Below are 20,420 nucleotides of genomic sequence, written 5' to 3'. Positions count from 1 at the left end.
TGTTCTTCTCCCTTGTAAAAGACATATAGCTTACAGAATTTATCTCATACAAATTCCAAAGCAATGATGAATGAACATCCGCTACAGCAGAGACTGGCAAAGTACAACCTGTAGGTTGAATTTGATCTGTTGTTTGTTTTTATAAATAAAGTTTTATTGGAACACAGCAAAGCCCATTTGTTTACATATTGTCTGTGGTTGTTTTCATGCAATAATGGCAGAGTTCAAAAGCTACAACAGTGACCATCTGCCTCACAAAGGTTTTACAGAAAATCTTGCCAATTCCTGCACATCACATTTTGCTTGAACACTATTAGTAACTGATTGCTCACTATCTCTACTTTAATTTGGGGACAGCTTTAGTTATTAGTAAGTATTCACCGATATCTAAATTAAATCAGCTTCTATAATTTCAATCCACTGGGTCCACATTATACTCTGGAGACCCACAATGGATAAATCTAAACTATTTTCTACTTTTCAGTCTTTTGTGGTTTTGGCCACTATACCTCTTTTCCCAGAAAAATTTTCCATTTAAGATTTCCTTATATATATCTATATATATCTATATATATATCAGATCAGTCGCTCAGTAGTGTCCGACCCTTTGCGACCCCATGAATCGCAGCACGCCAGGCCTCCCTGTCCATCACCAACTCCCGGAGTTCACTGAGACTCACGTCCATCGAGTCAGTGATGCCATCCAGCCATCTCATCCTCTGGCGTCCCCTTCTCCTCCTGCCCCCAATCCCATATATACACACACACATATATGTGTATATATATATATATGCATATGTGTGTGTGTATATATATATATATATACGTGTACACACACACACACACGTATTTGGATTAGTAGCCAGAATGGTATTGAGAAACTGTGGTAGCAAGATTATTTAGTAACGAAAGTGGAAAGGTTATACTCACAGACCATAGATTTAGATGTTTGCATTTGAGATTTTGGAGATCAGAATTGAGGACACAGGAATGGGTAGCTAAGGTGAAATTAAGAAAGTAGGCATGAAAGAGGAAGAAGTTATGAATTTGGAGGCCAGGTGTAGGACTAGTGATACATAGGGGTACAGAATCTAACAAAAAACAATGACAGTTGTTGGGTTGAAGTTGAAAGAAGTGATCCAGAGCCTAATATTTTCAGAGAATGATGGGGAGTCACGAGGATGTTCAGAGATGATGGCAATGAGCAATTGCAGGAGAGCAAATCCCAAAAGAAGGCACCTCAGAAGGGTAGGGTTTGGGACTTCCCCGGTGGCCCAGTGGCTAAGACTCCACACTTCCACTGCACAGGGTACAGGCTTGATCCCAGGTCAGGGAATTAAAATCTTGCATGCAGCACACACCACCAAAAGAAAAGGACAGGGTTTTTACAAGGGAAGAAATGGTCTGGACATAGCTAGGGGGAGCTTATAGCTATAAGGTAAGTGAAGCAAAGAGAAAGTGGCTCAGTCGTGTCCTACTCTGCGACCCCATGGACTATACAGTCCATGGAATTCTCCAGGCCAGAATACTGGAGTGGGTAACCATTTCCTTCTCCAGGGGATCTTCTCAACTCAGGAATCGAACCAAAGTCTCCCGCATTGTAGGCAGATTCTTTGTCAGTTGAGCCACCACGGAAGCTCAAGAATACTGGAGTGGGTAGCCTATCTCTTCTCCAGGGGATCTTCCCAACCCAGGAAGTGAACTAGGGTCTCCTACATTGCAGGCAGATTCTTTACAAAAAACTGCCTAGTCTTTTCTTTTTCACCTAAGTGTACACTTCTGTGGTTTTTAATATATTCATGAGTATGCAATCATCACCACGATTTAAATTACAGAACATTTTCATTATTCTAAGAAGAAACTCTGTATTAGCCATTACCCCCAATCTCTACTCCTCCTGGACTCTGGCATCCACCTGTCTACTTTTTGTCTCTGTGGATTTGCCAATCCCAGGCATTTCTTATAAAGCAGATCACAAAATATATGGCCTTTTGTGACAGGTTTCTATCACTTACCATGCAGTAGCATTTATCAACACTTCACTACTTTTTAAAAAATGTTTTTCTTTAAGACCAAAAACATTTTGCATTGGGGTATAGCCGATTAGCAATGCTGTTGTAGTTTCAGGTGAACAGCAAAAGGACTCAGTCATATACATACATGTATCCATTCTCCCCCAAACTCCCATTCCATCCAGGATGACACATAACATTGAGCAGAGTTCTATGTGCTATACAATAGGTCTTTGTTGGTTATCCATTTTACATATAACAGTTTTTACATGACCTTCCCAAAGTTCACTAGTTTTTACTGTTGAATAATAAAATGAAATAAAATCAGAATACCACATTTTGTTTATTCACTCACCAGTTGATGGCTATTTGGGTTAACAATTATGAATAATGCTGCTATGAACATTCACATACAAGCTTTTTTGCAGATATATATTTTCTTGAGTATATACCTAGGAATAGAATTGTTGAATTATATAGTAACTGTTTGCTACACCTTCTGAGGAACTGCCATACCATTTTTCAAGAGACTGTATCAGTTTAGCTCCTCAACAACATTGTATGAGGGTTCCAATTTATCCACATTTTCAACAACACTTACTATTGTCTCTTTTTAATTACAGCCATCTTGGTGTGGGTGAAATAGCACCTCATTGTGGTTTTAGTTTGAATCTCCCTAATGACAAATAAATAGTTTTAAGTCCTTTCACCATTCTATTAGTTTATAACTTTTAAAAAGAAAAATACAGGAGATGCTGATTGTCCATAATTCAACCTCTCAGGATTCTTCTCATTTAACATTTATTATCCACTCCATTACTTAGATAAACAGTTCTCAACGAGTGACCCAGAAATAGCAGAAAGTTTGCCAGTTTCCCCAAGATACTTGCAGGGAGTCTGAGAGGTTAAAACTATTTTCATAATCATACTAAGACATTATTTGCCTTTTTCACTTTCATTCTTTCATGAATATAAACTAAAGTTTTCCCAAGGCATGTGATAGTGAAACAGACTGGATACAAAAGCAGATACAAGAAATCTAGCCCTCTAATGCCAACCATTAAAAAAAATTGTAAAGACTATAAAACAAATATCACTCTCCTCACTGTAATTAGTTTGTTTTGAAAAATATTTATTTTTCAGAGAAACATATCTCAACATAACAAAGCCACGTATGACAAGCACACAGCTGACATCATACTTAACAGTGAAAAGATGAAAGCTTTCCCTCTGAAATCAGGAACGAGACAAGGATGCCCACTCCTGCCACTGTTACTTAAAATGGTATTGGAAATTCTAGCCACAGCAAGTAGACAAGAAGCTGAAATAAAAGGTATCAGAATTGAAAAGGAAAGAGTAAAACTGTCACTATCTGCAAATGACATATTATATGCAGAAATCCCTAAAGATGCCACACACACACACACAAAAAGAACCTGTTAGAAAAAATTAACAAATTCAGTAAAGTTGCAGGAAACAAAATCAATATACAAAAATCTGTTACATTTCTATACCTTGATAATAAACTATCAGAAAGGGAAATTAAGAAAACAATCCCATCAAAAAAAATAAAGTACCTAGGAACAAATTTAACCAAGTAAGTGAAATACTAGTATACTGAAAACTAAAGAACTAGTATACTTATACTAAACACTAGTATACTTAAACTGAAGAAGACACAAATAAATGGAAAGATATTTTGTGCTCACTGATTGGAAGAATATTGTTAAAATGACCATATTACCCAAAGCAATCTATAGATACAATGCAATCCCTATCAAAATTCCTATGGCATTTTTCACAGAAATAGAACAATCTTAAAATCCATATAGAATCACAAAAGTTTGGGATACCCAAAGCAATCTTGAAAAAGAACAAAGCTGGAGGCACCACACTCCCTAATTTCAAACCGTATTACAAAGTTACAGTATTTAAGACAATCTGATATTTGCAAGAAACACACATAGATCAATGGTCTTCAGAAAACTGGATAGCCACTTGGAAAACAATGAAACTGGGCTACTTTCTCACACTACACACAAAAATTAACTCAAAATGAATTAAAGACTTGCATGTAAGACCTTAAAACATTAAACCTTCTAGAAGAAAACTCGGGTGGTAAGCTCCTTAACATGGGTATTGGTAATGAATTTTTGGATCAGACACCAAATGTAAAGACAAAAACAAAGATAAATAAATAGGACTACATCAAACTAGAAAGCTGCACAGCAAAGGAAGCCATCAATGAAATAAAAAAGACAATCTATGAAATGGGAGAAAATATTTGCAAACCACATATCCATTAAGAGGTTAATATCCAAAATACACAAGGAACTCATTATCAAGAAAAAAAACAAACTTAAAAATGGACAAAGGACTTGATTAGATATTTTTTCCATATAAGACATATAAATAAATATCCAACAGATACGAAAAGAAGTTCAACATCACCAATCATCTGGGAAATGTAAATCAAAACCACAATGATGGAGCACCCCATACCTGTCAGAATGCCTATTATCATAAAGATAAGAAATAACAAGTGTTGCCAAGGATGTGGAAAAAAATGGAAGTCTTGTGCAGGGTTGGTGAAAATGTATATTAGTGCAGCCACTGTGGAAACTAGTATGGAAGACCCTCAAAAAATTAAAAACAGAACTACCATATGACCTAGCAATTCTACTTCTAGGTATTTATCCAAAGAAAAGGAAAACACTAACTTGAAAGATGTCTGTACTCTCTTGTTCATAGCAGCAGTATTTATGAGAGCCAAGAAACAGAAACAATCTAAATATTCATTGATAGCTGAAGGGATAAAGAAAATATGGTACATATATATAATGGACTATTATTCAGCCATAAAAGGTATGAAATCTTGCCATTTGTGACAACACAGATGGATCTTGAGGACATCATACTAAGTGAAATAGCCAGAGAAAGACAAATACTGCATTATATCACTTAGATGTAAAATCTGGAGGGGAAAAAAAGCAAAAGACCAAGCTCACAGATAGTTGGGGGCTTGCCAAGGGGTGTGGGTGGGAGGAGTGGAGATGGATAAAGAGGATCAAAGGTACAAGCTTCCAGTTACAAAATAAATCAGTCATTGGAACGTAATGCACAATGTGGTGACTTATAATTAATAATACTGTATTGCACATTTGAAATTTGCTAAGTGAGTAGATCTTTAAAATTCTCATCTGAAGAAAAAAATGTGAAATTAGGTATGGTGATGGATGCTAACTAGACTTATTGTGGTGATCATTTCGCAATATAGTTGATTCTTGAACAGCTCAGAGGTTAGGGGCACTGACTACCCACAAAGTCAAAAATTCACGTATTACTTTACAGTTGGAGTTCTGTATCCACTGTTCCACCTCCTCAGAGTCAACCAACAGAAAATCATATAGTACTATATGTACATATGTACTGAAAAAAAATCCATGCATAAGTTCCCACACAGTTCAAACCCATGTTGTGCAAGGGTCAACTGTATATACAAATATCAAATCATAATGTCATATACCTAAAATTAATATATTATATATCCATTATACCTCAATAAAACAAAACACTTTTTTCATAACAGTATTATTTACATGTAATCTGCTTATTATTGATATTTTTAATCAATTAGCAAATACTTTAAAAATTTATTGGTTTTCCTTTCTAATATAGCAAAAAGACATCAACATAGCCTACATAAACCAAAGTTCTCTAGGGGCTTCAATAATTAAGAATATAAAAGAGGATTCCCAAGACTGAAATATTTGAGAACTGCTGAGTGAGACTACAATTACAAATTAATTGTAAGGAGAGTATGACCAAAGACTATATTCAGATGTATCTCTCTAACAGATCCTTTCTTCTGAAATAGACCCCAGCCATGGGGAATGATCATTCAACTTGTTATGAATTCACGTTATCTAGTCTGTATTTTTCTATTTTATCCATGAGGTTTCTGTTGCAATTACTTAGTTCTGCTTTTATAGTTCAAAAACAGGCAAAGACAGTAAGTAAATAAATGGACATAGCTGTGTTCCCAAAAAGTGTTGTTTACATTCAGGCTGGGAACGAGATTTGGCTCCTAGGCTGTAGTTTGCTGACCTCTGCACCAGTCTACCAGCAATCTAGAAATGCTATTGAAAGCAGAAAAGAATTCAGCTTGATAGATACTGTTACTAAACTAAACCTATTGTTTAGTTTGTTACTGATCATTGTTTTGTGAATTTAAAACACACACACACATACTTCTGAACAAACTACTCCACTAAAGAATACAAGAAGAAAACATTTAACATGATCATCACATTATGAAAAATGCTACACTTGATGTGGAAAAGAAAGTTACCTCTGTATCAATTTTGGGGATTACCTGTGGAATCTGCCACTGACTGGAAGATGCAGCAGCATTCTGATTTGCACATTCAGACTTTCTCTTTGATTGCCGTTGTTTCAGTTCACTTTCTGGAACCTTTAGTTCTTGATGTTCTTTAGTTTCTGCAATTGCATTTATTGTTGTCATTAATGGGCAAGAATATTGGATAATAACAAAATTAAACCTAAACAACAGAACATGTTACAAACTGTATTAGCGTTTTGCTCTTAAAAACAGAAATTAAAAGCTTTACCCAGCTACTGACAATTTGCTTTTAGCAAATCAATTTTACAAAGCTGCAACAGCCATCTTCCTAGGTTGTTATCTAGAGCTTTATCAGAGACTATTCTCAGTTTAAATACTTCTGTTTTTTACCAGAAAACAAAGAAATAAATATGCAAAAGTCCAAAAACATATATCATAAAGTCTCACTAATAAAAGCCAGTTCACCACTTTTCATAGATCTAGTTTTTTTAACAAAAATTTTACCTTAAGTTAGCCTGTAATTTACTATCTTAAGGGTCTCTGAACAAGAGAGACTCAACAATATTGACTGTTTTATGAGTGTCACTATTCCATCCCTATCATGACAAATGCAAAAATTCTAAATAAAATATTTGCAAGTGATACACAAAAGGTACAATAAATTATGACCAAGCTGTGTTTATTCCTAAATGTAAAGTTTGCCTAACACTGAAAATTAATTTGGCATAATAATAAAAAAAGTACGTGACTGACTCAATAAACACAGAAAAGGTATCTCATAAAATTCAACATCCAGTCACAAAAAAACTGTTAACCTCAATCTGTTTTGATATATGATAAAAAACAGCTTTAAGACTCTCAGCTAGTTACTATACAAGGGTAAAACAGTGAAAGTGTCTCTCTAAGGAATGAACAAAAATGCTACTTATCAATTCTTTCTATTCACCATTATTCTAGAGGTTGTAAGTGCAACACAGCAAAGAAATTAAAGTAAAAGGATTGGAAGAAAGAAAATGTTATATTATTTTCAAACAACATGAAAGAATTCATAGGCAAATATTAGATGTAAACAGTGATTTTAGCAATGTCTCTATAAACGAGAACAATAGTTAAAAATCAGTTGTAGTTTTATATACTAGCAACAAAGAAGCAAAGGATAAATTATTTTTTAAAGATCTCATCATTGTATTATCAAAAATATCAAATATCTAGGTATATTTCTAGCAAAAGAAATGCAAAATCTCTATACAGAAAATAATTTTTTCAATAATGTTTTAAAGACTACTTAAATGAATGAAGGGGTATGCTAGGTTAGAGGACTAGAAAATTTATTTGTTAAGATGTCAACTTGTCCCACTAGAACTCAAACAAAATACCATTAAAAAAAAAAGAAAAAAGGAATTTGACAGATTCTAACATTTATATGGAAATCCAAAAGGTTTAAAATAACTAAAATAGTCTGTAACAAAGAAACAAGTTGGAAGATTTGCACTGACAGATATGAAGACTGACTTCAGTAATTAAGACAGAATTAGCACAAAGTCATAAAAGGACTATGGAACAGAGAACTATCCAAAAACCAGACATCACAAACAGACTCATCTAACTTATAACAATTCACTGAGGGGAAAAAAGGGTCTTTTCAATAAATGCTGCTGGAGTCTACTAGATATCTACATGGAGAAGAAAAACATGAATCCTGCCACTTCATCTTAACCATACATAAATATTAAATTCAAGCAGAATATAAGTCTAAATGTTAAAGGTAAAATGATACCTTCCAAAACATATAGAAATATCTTTATGATCTTGGAGTAGGAAGATTTGTTAAAAGACAAAGAAAACACTCACCACAAAGGAAAAGACTGATAAATTAAAATGCATGATAATTTAAAATTTAATCAAGTCTCCACCACATTATGGGAGAAGTTATTTGTAACACATGTACAAATACAACAAAGGAACTGTATATAGACCAAAAAAATCATTGAGGAAAAAAAAGGACACTCAACAGAAAAATTGGTGATACCTGAACAAACACTTGAGAAGATACCCAAATGGCCAATAAACACAAAGAGGCATTCAACATCATTAGACAACAGGAAAATGCAAATTAAAACCACAATGAACTATTACTTAGCAGAATCAGAATGTGTAACATTAAAAACCAACAATAAAATGATTGGGAAGAATATGGAGTAAAAGCCAATATAAGTGCTGGTTAAACACAACACTTTGGAAAACTGCTCGGTACTATCAATGAGCTGAATGTATACAATTGCTGTGAACCTGACCACCCCACCCTGAATATACTTGACAGAAATGCATGTGAAAGAAATGATATTTCATTGGGCTGTATTCTTATGCTTTGGGTAGTTTTCTGATTGCAAATTTTACTACATAATAAAATACCATTAACATAGTGTGGGTACTCAGTAAGCATTCACTTATTTGGAGAAGGCAATGGCACCCCACTCCAGTACTCTTGCCTGGAAAATCCCATGGACAGAGGAGCCTGGTAGGCTGCAGTCCATGGGGTCGCGAAGAGCTGGACACGACTGAACAACTTCACTTTCACTTTCACTTAGCATTAAATTAGGTGCCAGATCAGTACTATAAACAAGTATTTTTGGTAAAGATGCTTTTTCAATCATATCAGTTTGTAATAGATGCCATGAAAACATAAAATAAAATCATTTCCCCCAAATATCAGGAAAAGAAATCTATAGTTGGTCCTTTATATCCACAGGTTCCACAGAACTGACTATACTACATCATTTTATATAAAGGACTTGAGCATTCTAGGATCTGAGCATCTGTGGGGGATCCTGGAAACAATTCCCTGCGGGTATCAGGGAATGCTGATGGTCCCAATCAAAATAATGGCATCCCAGTTTTCAGGGTTTCCTGAGACATGGGCCTTTCAGGGCTAAAACCTGTCTCATTCATTTATATGCTCTTAGAATATCCACCATAGTACACATATAGTGGAAATGCAAATGTTTGACAAAAGAGGAAAGAAAGACTTGTCATATAAATACAACTTTCATGTGCTTTCCCAAATACTTCTCAAGCCAACTGAGAAAATTAACTCAATGCCATTGAATTTTCCCTCTATTCTCTTACACACCTTTTAGGCAAATCCTCTGCTATAGAATTGAATACTTTTCATATACTTTATACAATTTAACTGAAACACAAGATAAAGGGACCTACTCTTCCATGTCAATTGTTAGGGGGCTGGTCAACTTTCACAAGTAACAAAGTGGTTCTTAATTAAAGAGGTAGTCTATTTTGTCACTCTTACCTTCTAATTTTGTTAGAAAACTTGATTCACTTTTATTCTTCAGGGTTACTGAATCAGTAATAAGTTCAGAACTCTTCTCATCTGACATCACAGGTTCCTTGGAACGAATATTTTGAACAGACTACATAGAGTAAGATTTTATTTTGATGTGATATAAGACAAAGTCTTAAAAACAGAAGTAGTACTAATCTTAGTGTTCAATATACTAGAGTCTCATCTATATGAAAAGACTGCTAGGAAATAATTATATGTAGACTCACAAGCAAAAATAACTTCTTGAATTATTGACTAGAGCAATGGGTATGGCCATAATGATAGATTTGGCCAATTTGCTTTCAGTAGACATATTATCAAATGATAAGGCATATTCACTTAAAAAGAGAGGTTAGAAAGCTTAAATCCAACATAAAACATGCTTCACTATTTTGTTACTATATCATTTTATCACCAAAAATAACAACATTGGTCAAAATTAAGATTTATAGAAGTCTAAGACAGTACTTATTTTAAATCCCAAAAGTAAACTCCTGACACAACTATGTGCTATTCCCTAAGATAGCTGCAAATTAGTTAAACTCATTTAAAAGGATACATCACGAAAGAGAGAGAGAAATTACAAAGAATGTAAAACTGAAAAGACCCACATTATGATGCCAAGGGTCTAAATGAACTTCAGTAAGAACAGTATAACCCCTAAAAATCAGTGCATCAGGGACTAAAGCTATTTCCTGTCTTGGAAGTTCACATGTCTGCCATATCAGGATGTCAGGATTGATTATCTTAAAGCCCTCACCTCTGCCCCACCACAAAGACACCCTCTCATTTTTGTCTAATTTGCTCTGTCAGATCATATGATTCAACACACCAAGAAACAAAAGCTTGCCCCATTATTCCCAAACCCAGGCCAACTAACCTGCTTAAACACTATATAATAAATAGTACTTCGACAGAAGACGGTCATTCCTTGCCCTCCCACTTCCACTGAAGAGAAACAGTTTAGGACTTCTGTGTCACTTCCCATTAGTGGCCCGACCTCTCCTGGGGTTTTAGGAACACTGTTGGAGATACATAAACCATGGATCCCTTCCCCAGAAAAAGCTCCATGAACCCTGGGTCAGGAACCCTTGCTCCAGATAAAGATTTGAAAATGGAAAAACCTTTAAATGTCTCAATTCGCTGGAATCATTTCCACTTGATTTACATCCAGGTGTGATTGTATCTCGGCACTCTGACCCAGAGATATGTCTGTTACCATGAAACAAAACAATTGTTTAATTTGAAATCAATCATTTCAGGGTATTCAGGGTATTATCTTTTTCATTTTTTTATTATTATTATTCTTATTTAGAATTAGCAAAGTCATTTAATCTTTTTCATTTTAAAGTAAGGTTTTTAAATATGTACATCTTTTAACTGGAAAAATCACTTGAAAGGGTGTTTTTAACAGTAACAAGATTCCAATATACATGTGACTAAATTAGGTGCTGGGCAGTGACAAAACTGACAGGGATGAGTAGTAAGCAGGTGACTGCCTCCCCTATTCCATAATATGTAACAGCTGGAGTCAAGGCATGACTATGGGCAAGAATAAGGAAACAGCAGTGTGTAGATTAAACTACATTTCAGGTTGTAAATAGCTTTAAGGATAAGAACTAGTGTGTAGACCCTCCTACGGGCCTCCACAGTGCCTAGCTCAGTGTATCAATACAAGCACCAAGAAAATGGCTGTTTTTGTTCTTATTTTTTTTTGGAGTGGAGAAAGTTTCCTGTATTCTTGAGCTAGTACTTGAAGATAACCAGAAAATAGCCACCTCATAAGATTTTTAGAGCTTAACCTTGACATCCAAAATGCTCTTTAATATCAATATTCAGTCAAACCTTAATTTAATAAGCATTTAAGTAAAGACGACACCAGCTAAAAACAATGTTTCATCTCTAAGTTTACTGGCAAAATGATTCTTTGGAATCCAGGAGTCTTTTCCATTAGAAATAATGTTATGAACAGTGGTTAGAGTTAAAAATACACCAGAAAAACAAAGACCCTTAGCTAAGCTGGATTATGAGATTCTCATTTTTCAAACTGAAGGAAGGAGAACACTTCAGATGTGGTGGACAATATTTCATCTCTACCTACCCTGCCCCACTTCTTGAAGCCCTAGGCTCAGAAGCAAATGAATGAGTTAATCATTTTTCCTACCAATAGCTGCTTTTTCCTTGAACTAGCCGCAAAGAAAATTGTTTTCAGACTTCCCACCCTCAATGGACACTTACACACACACTAGAGTGTCTTACCAGAGAGGCTACCATAAGCGATTCAAACGTCATGAGTTTTTACTGCTGGGCTAGTCTGTGCATAGTCCTGTAAGCTTCATATTAACAATACTTTTTCTTCTATGTCTCCTAACTTTTAAACAGTTGCTCTAATGAATATTTTTAATGAGAAAAAAAGCAAAATAAAGTCATATTTCCCACTCGTTCCTATTCTAAATAAAAATGTACTCGTAACCACTTTTATGTAGTAAGAGACTTTATGATCATTTTGCCGTCAGTCTTCAAGTTTTGAAAACGAAAGTTAAAACTCAAACATACCTTTTAGTAAAATGTGGTGCAACTGAAACATCCATCTTCTCATGGGAATCCGGGCTACTTAGAAGGTTAACTGGGACTCTTCCAAATGGGCATGACTAAAAATGTTTTGGAAGATTAAGTAACTAACTAGGAAATAAGCATAGACCTCACCACTTCTGCTTTAATCAAAGTAAAAAATAACTTACCCATTTAGCCTTGTTTGTTTGTTTCAGGGGATTTCGATAGCCTATCTCTGTGTCTTGAGGGGGGATGTTCTCTCTAAAGAAAAAAAAGAAAAACCGATTTTTAAAAGAATAATATTAATACAAGCATTTTCATCAACTGCTAAACACTATTATAACATGAAAACATATATGCAGATGATATATAATATAAATTTATGATGAATATTTAAAAAATGAATTCAGTTTCCTTACCCATATAAGAACCGGGCTTTAGTAGTCTGTCCTTTAGAATCACAACTAATGTTCCTATTCTGTAAATGTCCAAGTATATTGGGAAATGGTTCTTGCGCACTTGATACTGTAGATGCTGTAAACATTTTGAAACTGTAATTAAATTTGTAAAGACATAAGGAATACACACACAAAACAAACTCATAAATAATACTTTAAAAGTCAATTCATAGTAAATATTTGTCCCTAAATAAGATATTCAGATATGAAGATGCTGTGATGCTAATTCTCCAACGATACTTCATAATTGTTTCATAATTACATAACTGTCTACCACCCTTATGGCAGAAAGTGAAGAGGAACTAAAAAGCCTCTTGATGAAAGTGACACTGGAGAGTGAAAAAGTTGGCTTAAAGCTCAACATTCAGAAAACAAAGATCATGGCATCTGGTCCCATCACTTCATGGGAAATAGATGGGGAAACAGTGTCAGACTTTATTTTTTTGGGCTCCAAAATCACTGCAGATGGTGACTGCAGCTATGAAATTAAAAGACGCTTACTCCTTAGAAGGAAGGTTATGACCAACCTAGATAGCATATTCATAAGCAGAGACATTACTTTGCCAACAAAGGTTCGTCTGGTCAAGGCTATGGTTTTTCCTGTGGTCATGTATGGATGTGAGAGTTGGACTGTGAAGAAGGCTGAGCGCTGAAGAATTGATGCCTTTGAACTGTGGTGTTGGAGAAGACTCTTGAGAGTCCCTTGGACTGCAAGGAGATCCAACCAGTCCGTTCTGAAGGAGATCAGCCCTGGGATTTCTTTGGAAGGAATGATGCCAAAGCTGAAACTCCAGTACTTTGGCCACCTCATGCGAAGAGTTGACTCATTGGAAAAGACTCTGATGCTGGGAGGGATTGGGGGCAGGAGGAGAAGGGGACGACAGAGGATGAGATGGCCGGATGGCATCACTGACTCGATGGACGTGAGTCTCAGTGAACTCCAGGAGTTGGTGATGGACAGGGAGGCCTGGCGTGCTACGATTCATGGGGTCGCAAAGAGTCGGACACGACTGAGCAACTGAACTGAACTGAACTTACCCAGAGTAAAGGCACGTGCCTTATTTCTAACAGCAAAAGGTGATTCGCTTGCCTAGATCAAGTTTGTTTGGTTTGTTATTTATGTGGCTGCCTTGGGTCTTCGTTACGGCATGCAGGATCCTCACTACGTCATGCAGGATCTTCCCTTGCAGTGTGCGGGCTCCAGAGCGCCCAGGGCTCAGTACCTGAAGCTCACAGGCTTAACTGCCCCACAGTATGTGGGATCTTAACTCCCTAACCAGGGATGGAACCTGGGTCCCCTGCCTTACAGGGCGGATTCTTAACCACTGGACCACCAGGGGAATCCCTGTTTGTTTTCTTAATTGAAATACAGTTGATTTACAGTGTTCTCAGTTTCCAGTGTACAGCAAAGTAATTAAATTACACATACATACATATATATATATATCTTTTCATGTTCTTTTCCATTACTATTTATTGCAGATATTGAATATAGTTCCCTGTGCTATACATTGGGACCTTATTGCTTTATTTTAAAGTGTATTTTTTTTGCAGATGAAAATTTTAATTTATTTATTTTTTGGCATGCTTTGTGGCATATGGGATCCTAGTTCCCCTACCAGGGATTGAACCTGTATCCCTGCAGTGGAAGCAGAAGTCTCAATCTCCAGACCACCAGGGGAGTCCGGGACCTTACTGTTTTTTATTGAGTTGTTTTAATGTGTTACTAATTAGTTTGACTAGGAAAAAAAAAAAATGCCAATAAGAGAGTAATGACTTTGTTACTTCTGCAAGTCTCACCGCCTTTACATCTAAAACTTAATCTTAGATTTTGATCATTCTAAATAAACAATATTTTTCTATAGAATATTATCCTGAATCCCTTTTTTTGCAGGACTAAACACCACAGAAAAGTATTAGCACACACAAACATATTTACCAGATAAACTCTTCCTTTCCTCCTCTGAAAGCAGCTGCTTTTTCTGAAGGTTCAAATTCCGAATGGCAATTTCCAGCATTTCAAGTGGCGCTGCTCCACATTCCACAGCTTTATGAAGAAGTTGCTTACTTTTTTTGAAATTACCTAACAAAGTAAAAAATAACAGTCATTTTAATGCAGCAACCTTTACTCCCCAGATACATTCTTCGAACCTAGGAAAAAAATTTTAAAGTCTCAGGCAAAAATATTTATTCCAAGGCTCACACATTTTATTTATAAGCAAACAAGCAATTTCTCACTTCTGGTAACAATTCATGTCCAATAGTTTAACTTGTGTAATGTGCAAGTGAAAGGTCTGGCATAACAAATATTTCGTACACTTACACTCAGGTAGCATCCTTCCCTGAATTTTCATCTGATCAACTTTCATGCCTTTCATTATTTCTATTTCACACACATGATTTAAGTTACAATAGGAAGTTATCTTTTACTTAAAATCTGGACTTGACATTTTCAGATTACCTTGTGATAGTTCAAACTGTGCAAAAGATATATGCACGAAAGCAAATTTCTTGCAGTTTGCTCTGGCCATTTGGAAGTAGTCACGTGCATCATCTGGCTCTTGAATACTGAAATAAAGATTTTAGAGTTAAGTTTTAAGAAAAAGAACACAGTTGCCTGTTTGATAACTCCTCATCCTATTTTCCAGAAGACACAGAATATTGTTTTCTGTCTGTAAAATTAAATAAGTTAATTTTTAAATTTTTTTAGGTGGAGTCTAGAGTATGTAATTTTTGTGGAAATATGTACATTGTAAAGAAAGTTTACAAATTCACTTGTTAATTATAAACAAAAAGACTTGGTAAAAAAAATATTAAGCTTACAAGTAGTTCTGATAACATGTTTTCATTTTACCTTTTGGTGATGTAGTTTTGTGTTATGTAATGTAGTTAGCTGAATACAGTTAAAATGCTAATACTTACGCTTTTAGTTCAGCAAATCTCACTTGAATCCTAGCAAAACTCTCATTTTGGCCATATTTATCTGGAGGAAGTGCTTCAATTGCTTGGTTGTAACGACCAATCAATTTATTTAAAAGGGCATCATTTAAAGGGACACTGTTTTTCTCCAGTTTGAGCAACAAGTTCAACCAATCCTCTGGGTTGTTGGCCATCATCATTATTTGGTTAACAGTTCCTGAGTTATCTGAATAAGGGACAAAATATAGCAAAAAATGAAAGTCAAAAAACAAATACCAAATTGCACTTTTCTTTCAAATTACAGGTAATCATTTACACTCTTAGTACAAATGCACACAAACTCGTTAAAATATTTTTTAAACTTTAGCAATTCATGTAAATATAAACATTTACTGAGTATGTATCTTTTAAGAGGGTATGTTTTACTGTAAAAAGCTGCATATTTTGAAGAAAAGAGGATTTGGAAATGTTTATGAGTAGCTTTAAAATACCATATGCAGTCTAAGAAAACTATCCTGTAGCAGCCTAATTTTATTTTGGTATCCTAACAAGTCAAAGAAAACCTAAGCCTCTCCTACTACCACCAGTACCAACTTTCCTGGAAAATTCTTCATCAATGACTTATTAAAAATTTAGAAACATATGGTCCTAGCCCTAACATAACCTTCTTTACAACCTTATCCATCCAATATTATCTCCATATTCCTCAATTTACTTTTCAATCAATCAAAACCAGTTTACAGAAGATAAGCAACTCATGTGGTCATTTTCTTCTCCTTGCAAGTTACCCATGTTTCTCCATAATTTTCACATTGTAATTTATTTTTAATTTTCTTTGGTGTTAACAGATTTTAAAAGACGTGATTTAATGTCAGTGTCCTTGTCAGGTTACTTTAGTCATTACTAAACATTATTAAATTTAGAGAAACTATCATCCCTTCTATTAGTTTCAGTTACCTTCAACGAGGGCTAAATATTTGCTTTTACAAAATTACTGCTTTTGCTTTTTACTTAAACATAACAGATTCAGAACTTTGTTTTTACCCATAATCTATTCTGATCTTAACTTCACTTTCCAGTTTCATTTCCCATTACTTCCCTAACAAATTTGTCTTCAAGTTTTCTTAAAAAGTCTTAAAAAATGCAGATGTATTTCTCATGCACTGTGCTCTCTCTGTTCAGAACTTCCTGTCTCTATTATGTCAGCAGCCATTTGAGCTAAACATGCATTACAATGCAGCATGGTAAATAGGTAAATTCTTCTCATCTAGAAACCAGGTTTAACCTTACTCAGTATCATGTCTTACATCCCACGTATCAACATGTTACATATTCACAGTTTTGAGCAAGCTAAGGATTTTAAATAGAGACTCATCTACCCTGTTGTAAATAAGCTTTATTGTTAAGTCATGTCCGACTCTTTTGTGACCCCATGGACTGTAGCCTACCAGGCTCCTCTGTCCGTGCGATTTCCCAGGCAAGAATACTGGAGTGCGTTGCCATTTCCTTCTCCAGGGGATCTTTCTGACCCGGGGATCAAACTCACATCTCCTGCATTGGCAGGCAGATTCTTTAACACTGAGTCACCAGGGAAGCCATAACCTTCAATGGTGCTACTTAAATACACAAAATAAAGTATGTGTTTATTCTATCACCATTAAAAAATTTGCTTAACACCAAAATGATAAGTTCCTAAGTTGTTTCAAGAAATATGACCTGCCATCTTGACTATATGGATAGGTTTTTGCCTTTGCTTTCCAATCCTTCATCCATTGAATGGTTACTATAAATAAAACAAAACTTATCTAAAGGTGACTTTTTCAACAACCTAATATAAAGAGATCAGCTTCTGAGCTAATACTTTTCATAAAACTAGGACATTAAACTTTGGGTATTTTCACTCATTCATCATTCAAAAAATATTTTAAGTACCCACTACTTGCCAGGAACCATTCTTAGTTCTGTAGATAGAGCATCACTGATAAAAACCATGCCCTCATGGAGCTCACATCCTAGTGGAGTAGACAGACAACAAACAAATGAGTAAAGGAGATATGACATGAACTTGGGCAAACTCAGTGAGATGGTGAGGGACAGGGAAGCAGTCCACGGGGTAGTGAAGAATTGAACATGACTTGGTGACTGAACAACAAAGGAGATATGAGGCAACTACTGCAGTGGAGAAAAATAATACAGTAGGTTGCTATTTTAAATAGGTGGGTTAGGACCTACCTTATAGCAAACGGAATTCTGCTCAATATTATGCTGCAGCCTGGACGGGAGGGGAGTTTGAGAGAAAAAGGATATATGTGTATGTGTGGCTAAGCCCCTTTGCTGTCCACCTGAAACTATCACAACATTGTTAATCAGCTATACCCCAATTCAAAATAAAAAAGTTTAATTAAATAAATAAATGGATGAGAGAGGGCCTTGCTGAGAAGACATGTGAGCAAAAACCTGAAGAAGGTTTAAGAGTGGGCAGAGAGCAAGAACAAAGATACTGGGGTAGGGGTTGGTCCAGCACACAGGAGACACAGTAGGGAAGCTGCTACGGCAGAAACAGAACGAGCAAAGGAGAACAGGCAAGAAAGGCTGGAAGAGTGCTGGGAGAGTAACAGAAAGGTTCTTCAAATCATATATTGTGTGGTTAGCCTTACATTTATACACCATTTTATTAAGGTGTAATTAGTGAGGCTTTCTCAGATTGCAGCAAAATGTTGGGGGAAAAAAGGAGTACCTATTGATGGCAAGCATATGAGCAGAAATGACAGCTGCCAACAATGGAAGAGTAAGAAAACCACCTTTGAGCACACTGTAATAAATAGTGTTGTTTCCTTTTTTAAGAAAGTGGAAAATCGTGGAACTATTTTCACACAAAAGGATTAAAACATAAAATGTGCTCTCATTGGTGAGCATCAATCAGTTAACATTTCCTTCCTCTACCTCAGACGGCACTCAAAACAACGCAACTCACCTGTAGTATCAGTGGAGGCTTTAGTCAAGCTTAGCTCATCAGTAAGATCTTCATTTTTAAATTTATTTTTAATATCTCTCACTTTGTTCATTATGGAATCAATTGTCAACTCTCTGCCACTTAACTCCTCAGCCTCCATTTCTAAGGAAAAAAAAAAAAAATCGAACTATTCATAATTCCTACTTTGACTAGCATTTAAAAAAAAGATGTTGCAACTAGCCTTTCAGAACCCAGGAGACTAAAACATTAGTTAAACGAACACATTTCAACACAGATATTATCAGGGTGGTATTTGGTTAGCTATGTGCACAAAAACAATTGCATGTCTTTGTAATCTGTAAATCAGCAAGGTTTCCAACAGGTAAGTATTCAGTACACTCCTTCTTTCCACCAGAACTTCAAAAAGACATTGCACAACAGGGAAGTTGCTGCCCCCTTTCAAACTTTTTTCTATGCCTTCCTTTCACTCTTTTTCCATAATTATTTTCTCTGGGCCATCTGCAAATTCAGTCGTTTTTTAAAAATGGGATAGTATATTTGCTTGGATTCTGGTAGAAACATATAGGCATAAAAAATCCTTTCGACAATGATAAAAACCATTCCTTTATTCACCTGCTTTATGTCAGTAAATTTGCACGTTGCAAGTGGTTACAAAGCAGAATACATACAACATCACAGCCCTTTATTCACAAATGGGATATCAGCAGGCTTATTCTTCTGTATATCTGGCAGAAAGGTGATGTGCTACCTTAATCATTCCCATACCGAGAATCTACAGTATTTGTACAGTACTGAGTACTTATTGCATCTCCACGGTGTTGATGTTTGTTTAGTCCACAGAGTCCGCAGTCTTTCTTCCCGTCAATGTCATCTTTGTGATGATTCTCACACCCATCAATCCAGTAACCCAGGGTCACTGATATCAACGCCGCCCCCGACCTCGAGTATAGTTAATGAAAACAAGCGACAAAGTGGATGCCTGGTATCACCCCCTGAAGCCAGGTCCCAAAGGTAACTGTCAGAACCACGGCCACCGGCTCCTCTCCCGGTTCTAAAACACCACACAAGAAGAGGAGTCTCCCGCAGAGGCCCTAGCAGGTCCCTTCTCCCAGCAAAGTCCATACATCTACCTCTCGCCTCCTGGGTCCTCGACAAATAAACCGCCGGCACTAACAGGAGGACCGGCGGGGGACAGCGGGCCCGCCCCTCCCCCTCCGGCCTGTAAGCCGCACTCCACGTCCTCTGCCAGGCTCGGGGACCTCCCGCCTCGTCCCCACAGCTCACCGGCCCGCGCGGCTCGGCTCAAGGGCCCACAGACCCCGGCCGCCTCCGCCCCTCCGTTCGCCGCCAAGGTAGGCCTCTCCGCGGAAAAGCGGAGCTGAGAAGAAAAGATGGGAACTCCAGCCCCTCTCCACACACACGTTTGAATTTCCCCGCCGCTACCGACGCGGTCGCCTATTGGCCAGTGCTGGCCACGTGAAAGCATCTGCTGTGATTGGTTGGTGCGCGCCGGCACCGCCCCTTTTTCTGCGACCGGAGCGTCCCTCGCGGCGGGGGTCTTCCGTTCTGACTCCACCGGCTCCGCGCCCCGGAAGTTCGAGGAGCCGATAGACCAGCTTTCCGGCACCTTCCGGTTTAAAAACCAGGCCAGGGTTTTGCCCGAGAAGGAGCCACTCCCGGGCCGAGTTAGCCGGTGAGAGGGAGATAGGCGCCGGCAGACGCTGCTCTCAGCATCAGGACCTTAAAGATGCCTGGTGAGCCGGCCTTTTTCCGCCCCCTCCGCCTCCTCACTTATTGGTCC

General features: G+C 36.8%; 1 protein-coding gene across 3 annotated transcripts in view; it reads right to left on the bottom strand.

Moving 5' to 3' along the window:
• TTK (TTK protein kinase) overlaps nucleotides 1–20,087 on the bottom strand; it is a 43,263-nt gene extending 23,176 nt beyond the window's left edge. For 2 of the 3 annotated variants that reach the window (XM_055534870.1, XM_055534871.1), the window contains exons 1-11: nucleotides 19,904–20,087; nucleotides 18,620–18,760; nucleotides 15,649–15,871; nucleotides 15,188–15,294; nucleotides 14,666–14,809; nucleotides 12,688–12,802; nucleotides 12,457–12,529; nucleotides 12,272–12,366; nucleotides 10,840–10,927; nucleotides 9,683–9,803; nucleotides 6,388–6,512 (exon numbers count right to left, since the gene is read on the bottom strand). In XM_055534870.1, the coding sequence (XP_055390845.1) occupies nucleotides 6,388–6,512; nucleotides 9,683–9,803; nucleotides 10,840–10,927; nucleotides 12,272–12,366; nucleotides 12,457–12,529; nucleotides 12,688–12,802; nucleotides 14,666–14,809; nucleotides 15,188–15,294; nucleotides 15,649–15,871; nucleotides 18,620–18,758 (1,230 nt within the window). In that variant the 5' untranslated portion in view covers nucleotides 18,759–18,760; nucleotides 19,904–20,087. The remainder of the gene's footprint in view (nucleotides 1–6,387; nucleotides 6,513–9,682; nucleotides 9,804–10,839; nucleotides 10,928–12,271; nucleotides 12,367–12,456; nucleotides 12,530–12,687; nucleotides 12,803–14,665; nucleotides 14,810–15,187; nucleotides 15,295–15,648; nucleotides 15,872–18,619; nucleotides 18,761–19,903) is intronic. The other variant, XM_055534872.1, reaches the window with a different exon arrangement.
• Between the last annotated feature and the right edge of the window lie 333 nt (nucleotides 20,088–20,420).

This window comes from Bubalus kerabau, chromosome 9 (assembly GCF_029407905.1).
Source record: "Bubalus kerabau isolate K-KA32 ecotype Philippines breed swamp buffalo chromosome 9, PCC_UOA_SB_1v2, whole genome shotgun sequence".
Classification (NCBI taxonomy): domain Eukaryota; kingdom Metazoa; phylum Chordata; class Mammalia; order Artiodactyla; family Bovidae; genus Bubalus; species Bubalus kerabau.
The sequence above is the reverse complement of the archived record's forward strand: the minus strand, read 5'-3'. Positions and strand labels throughout refer to the sequence as shown.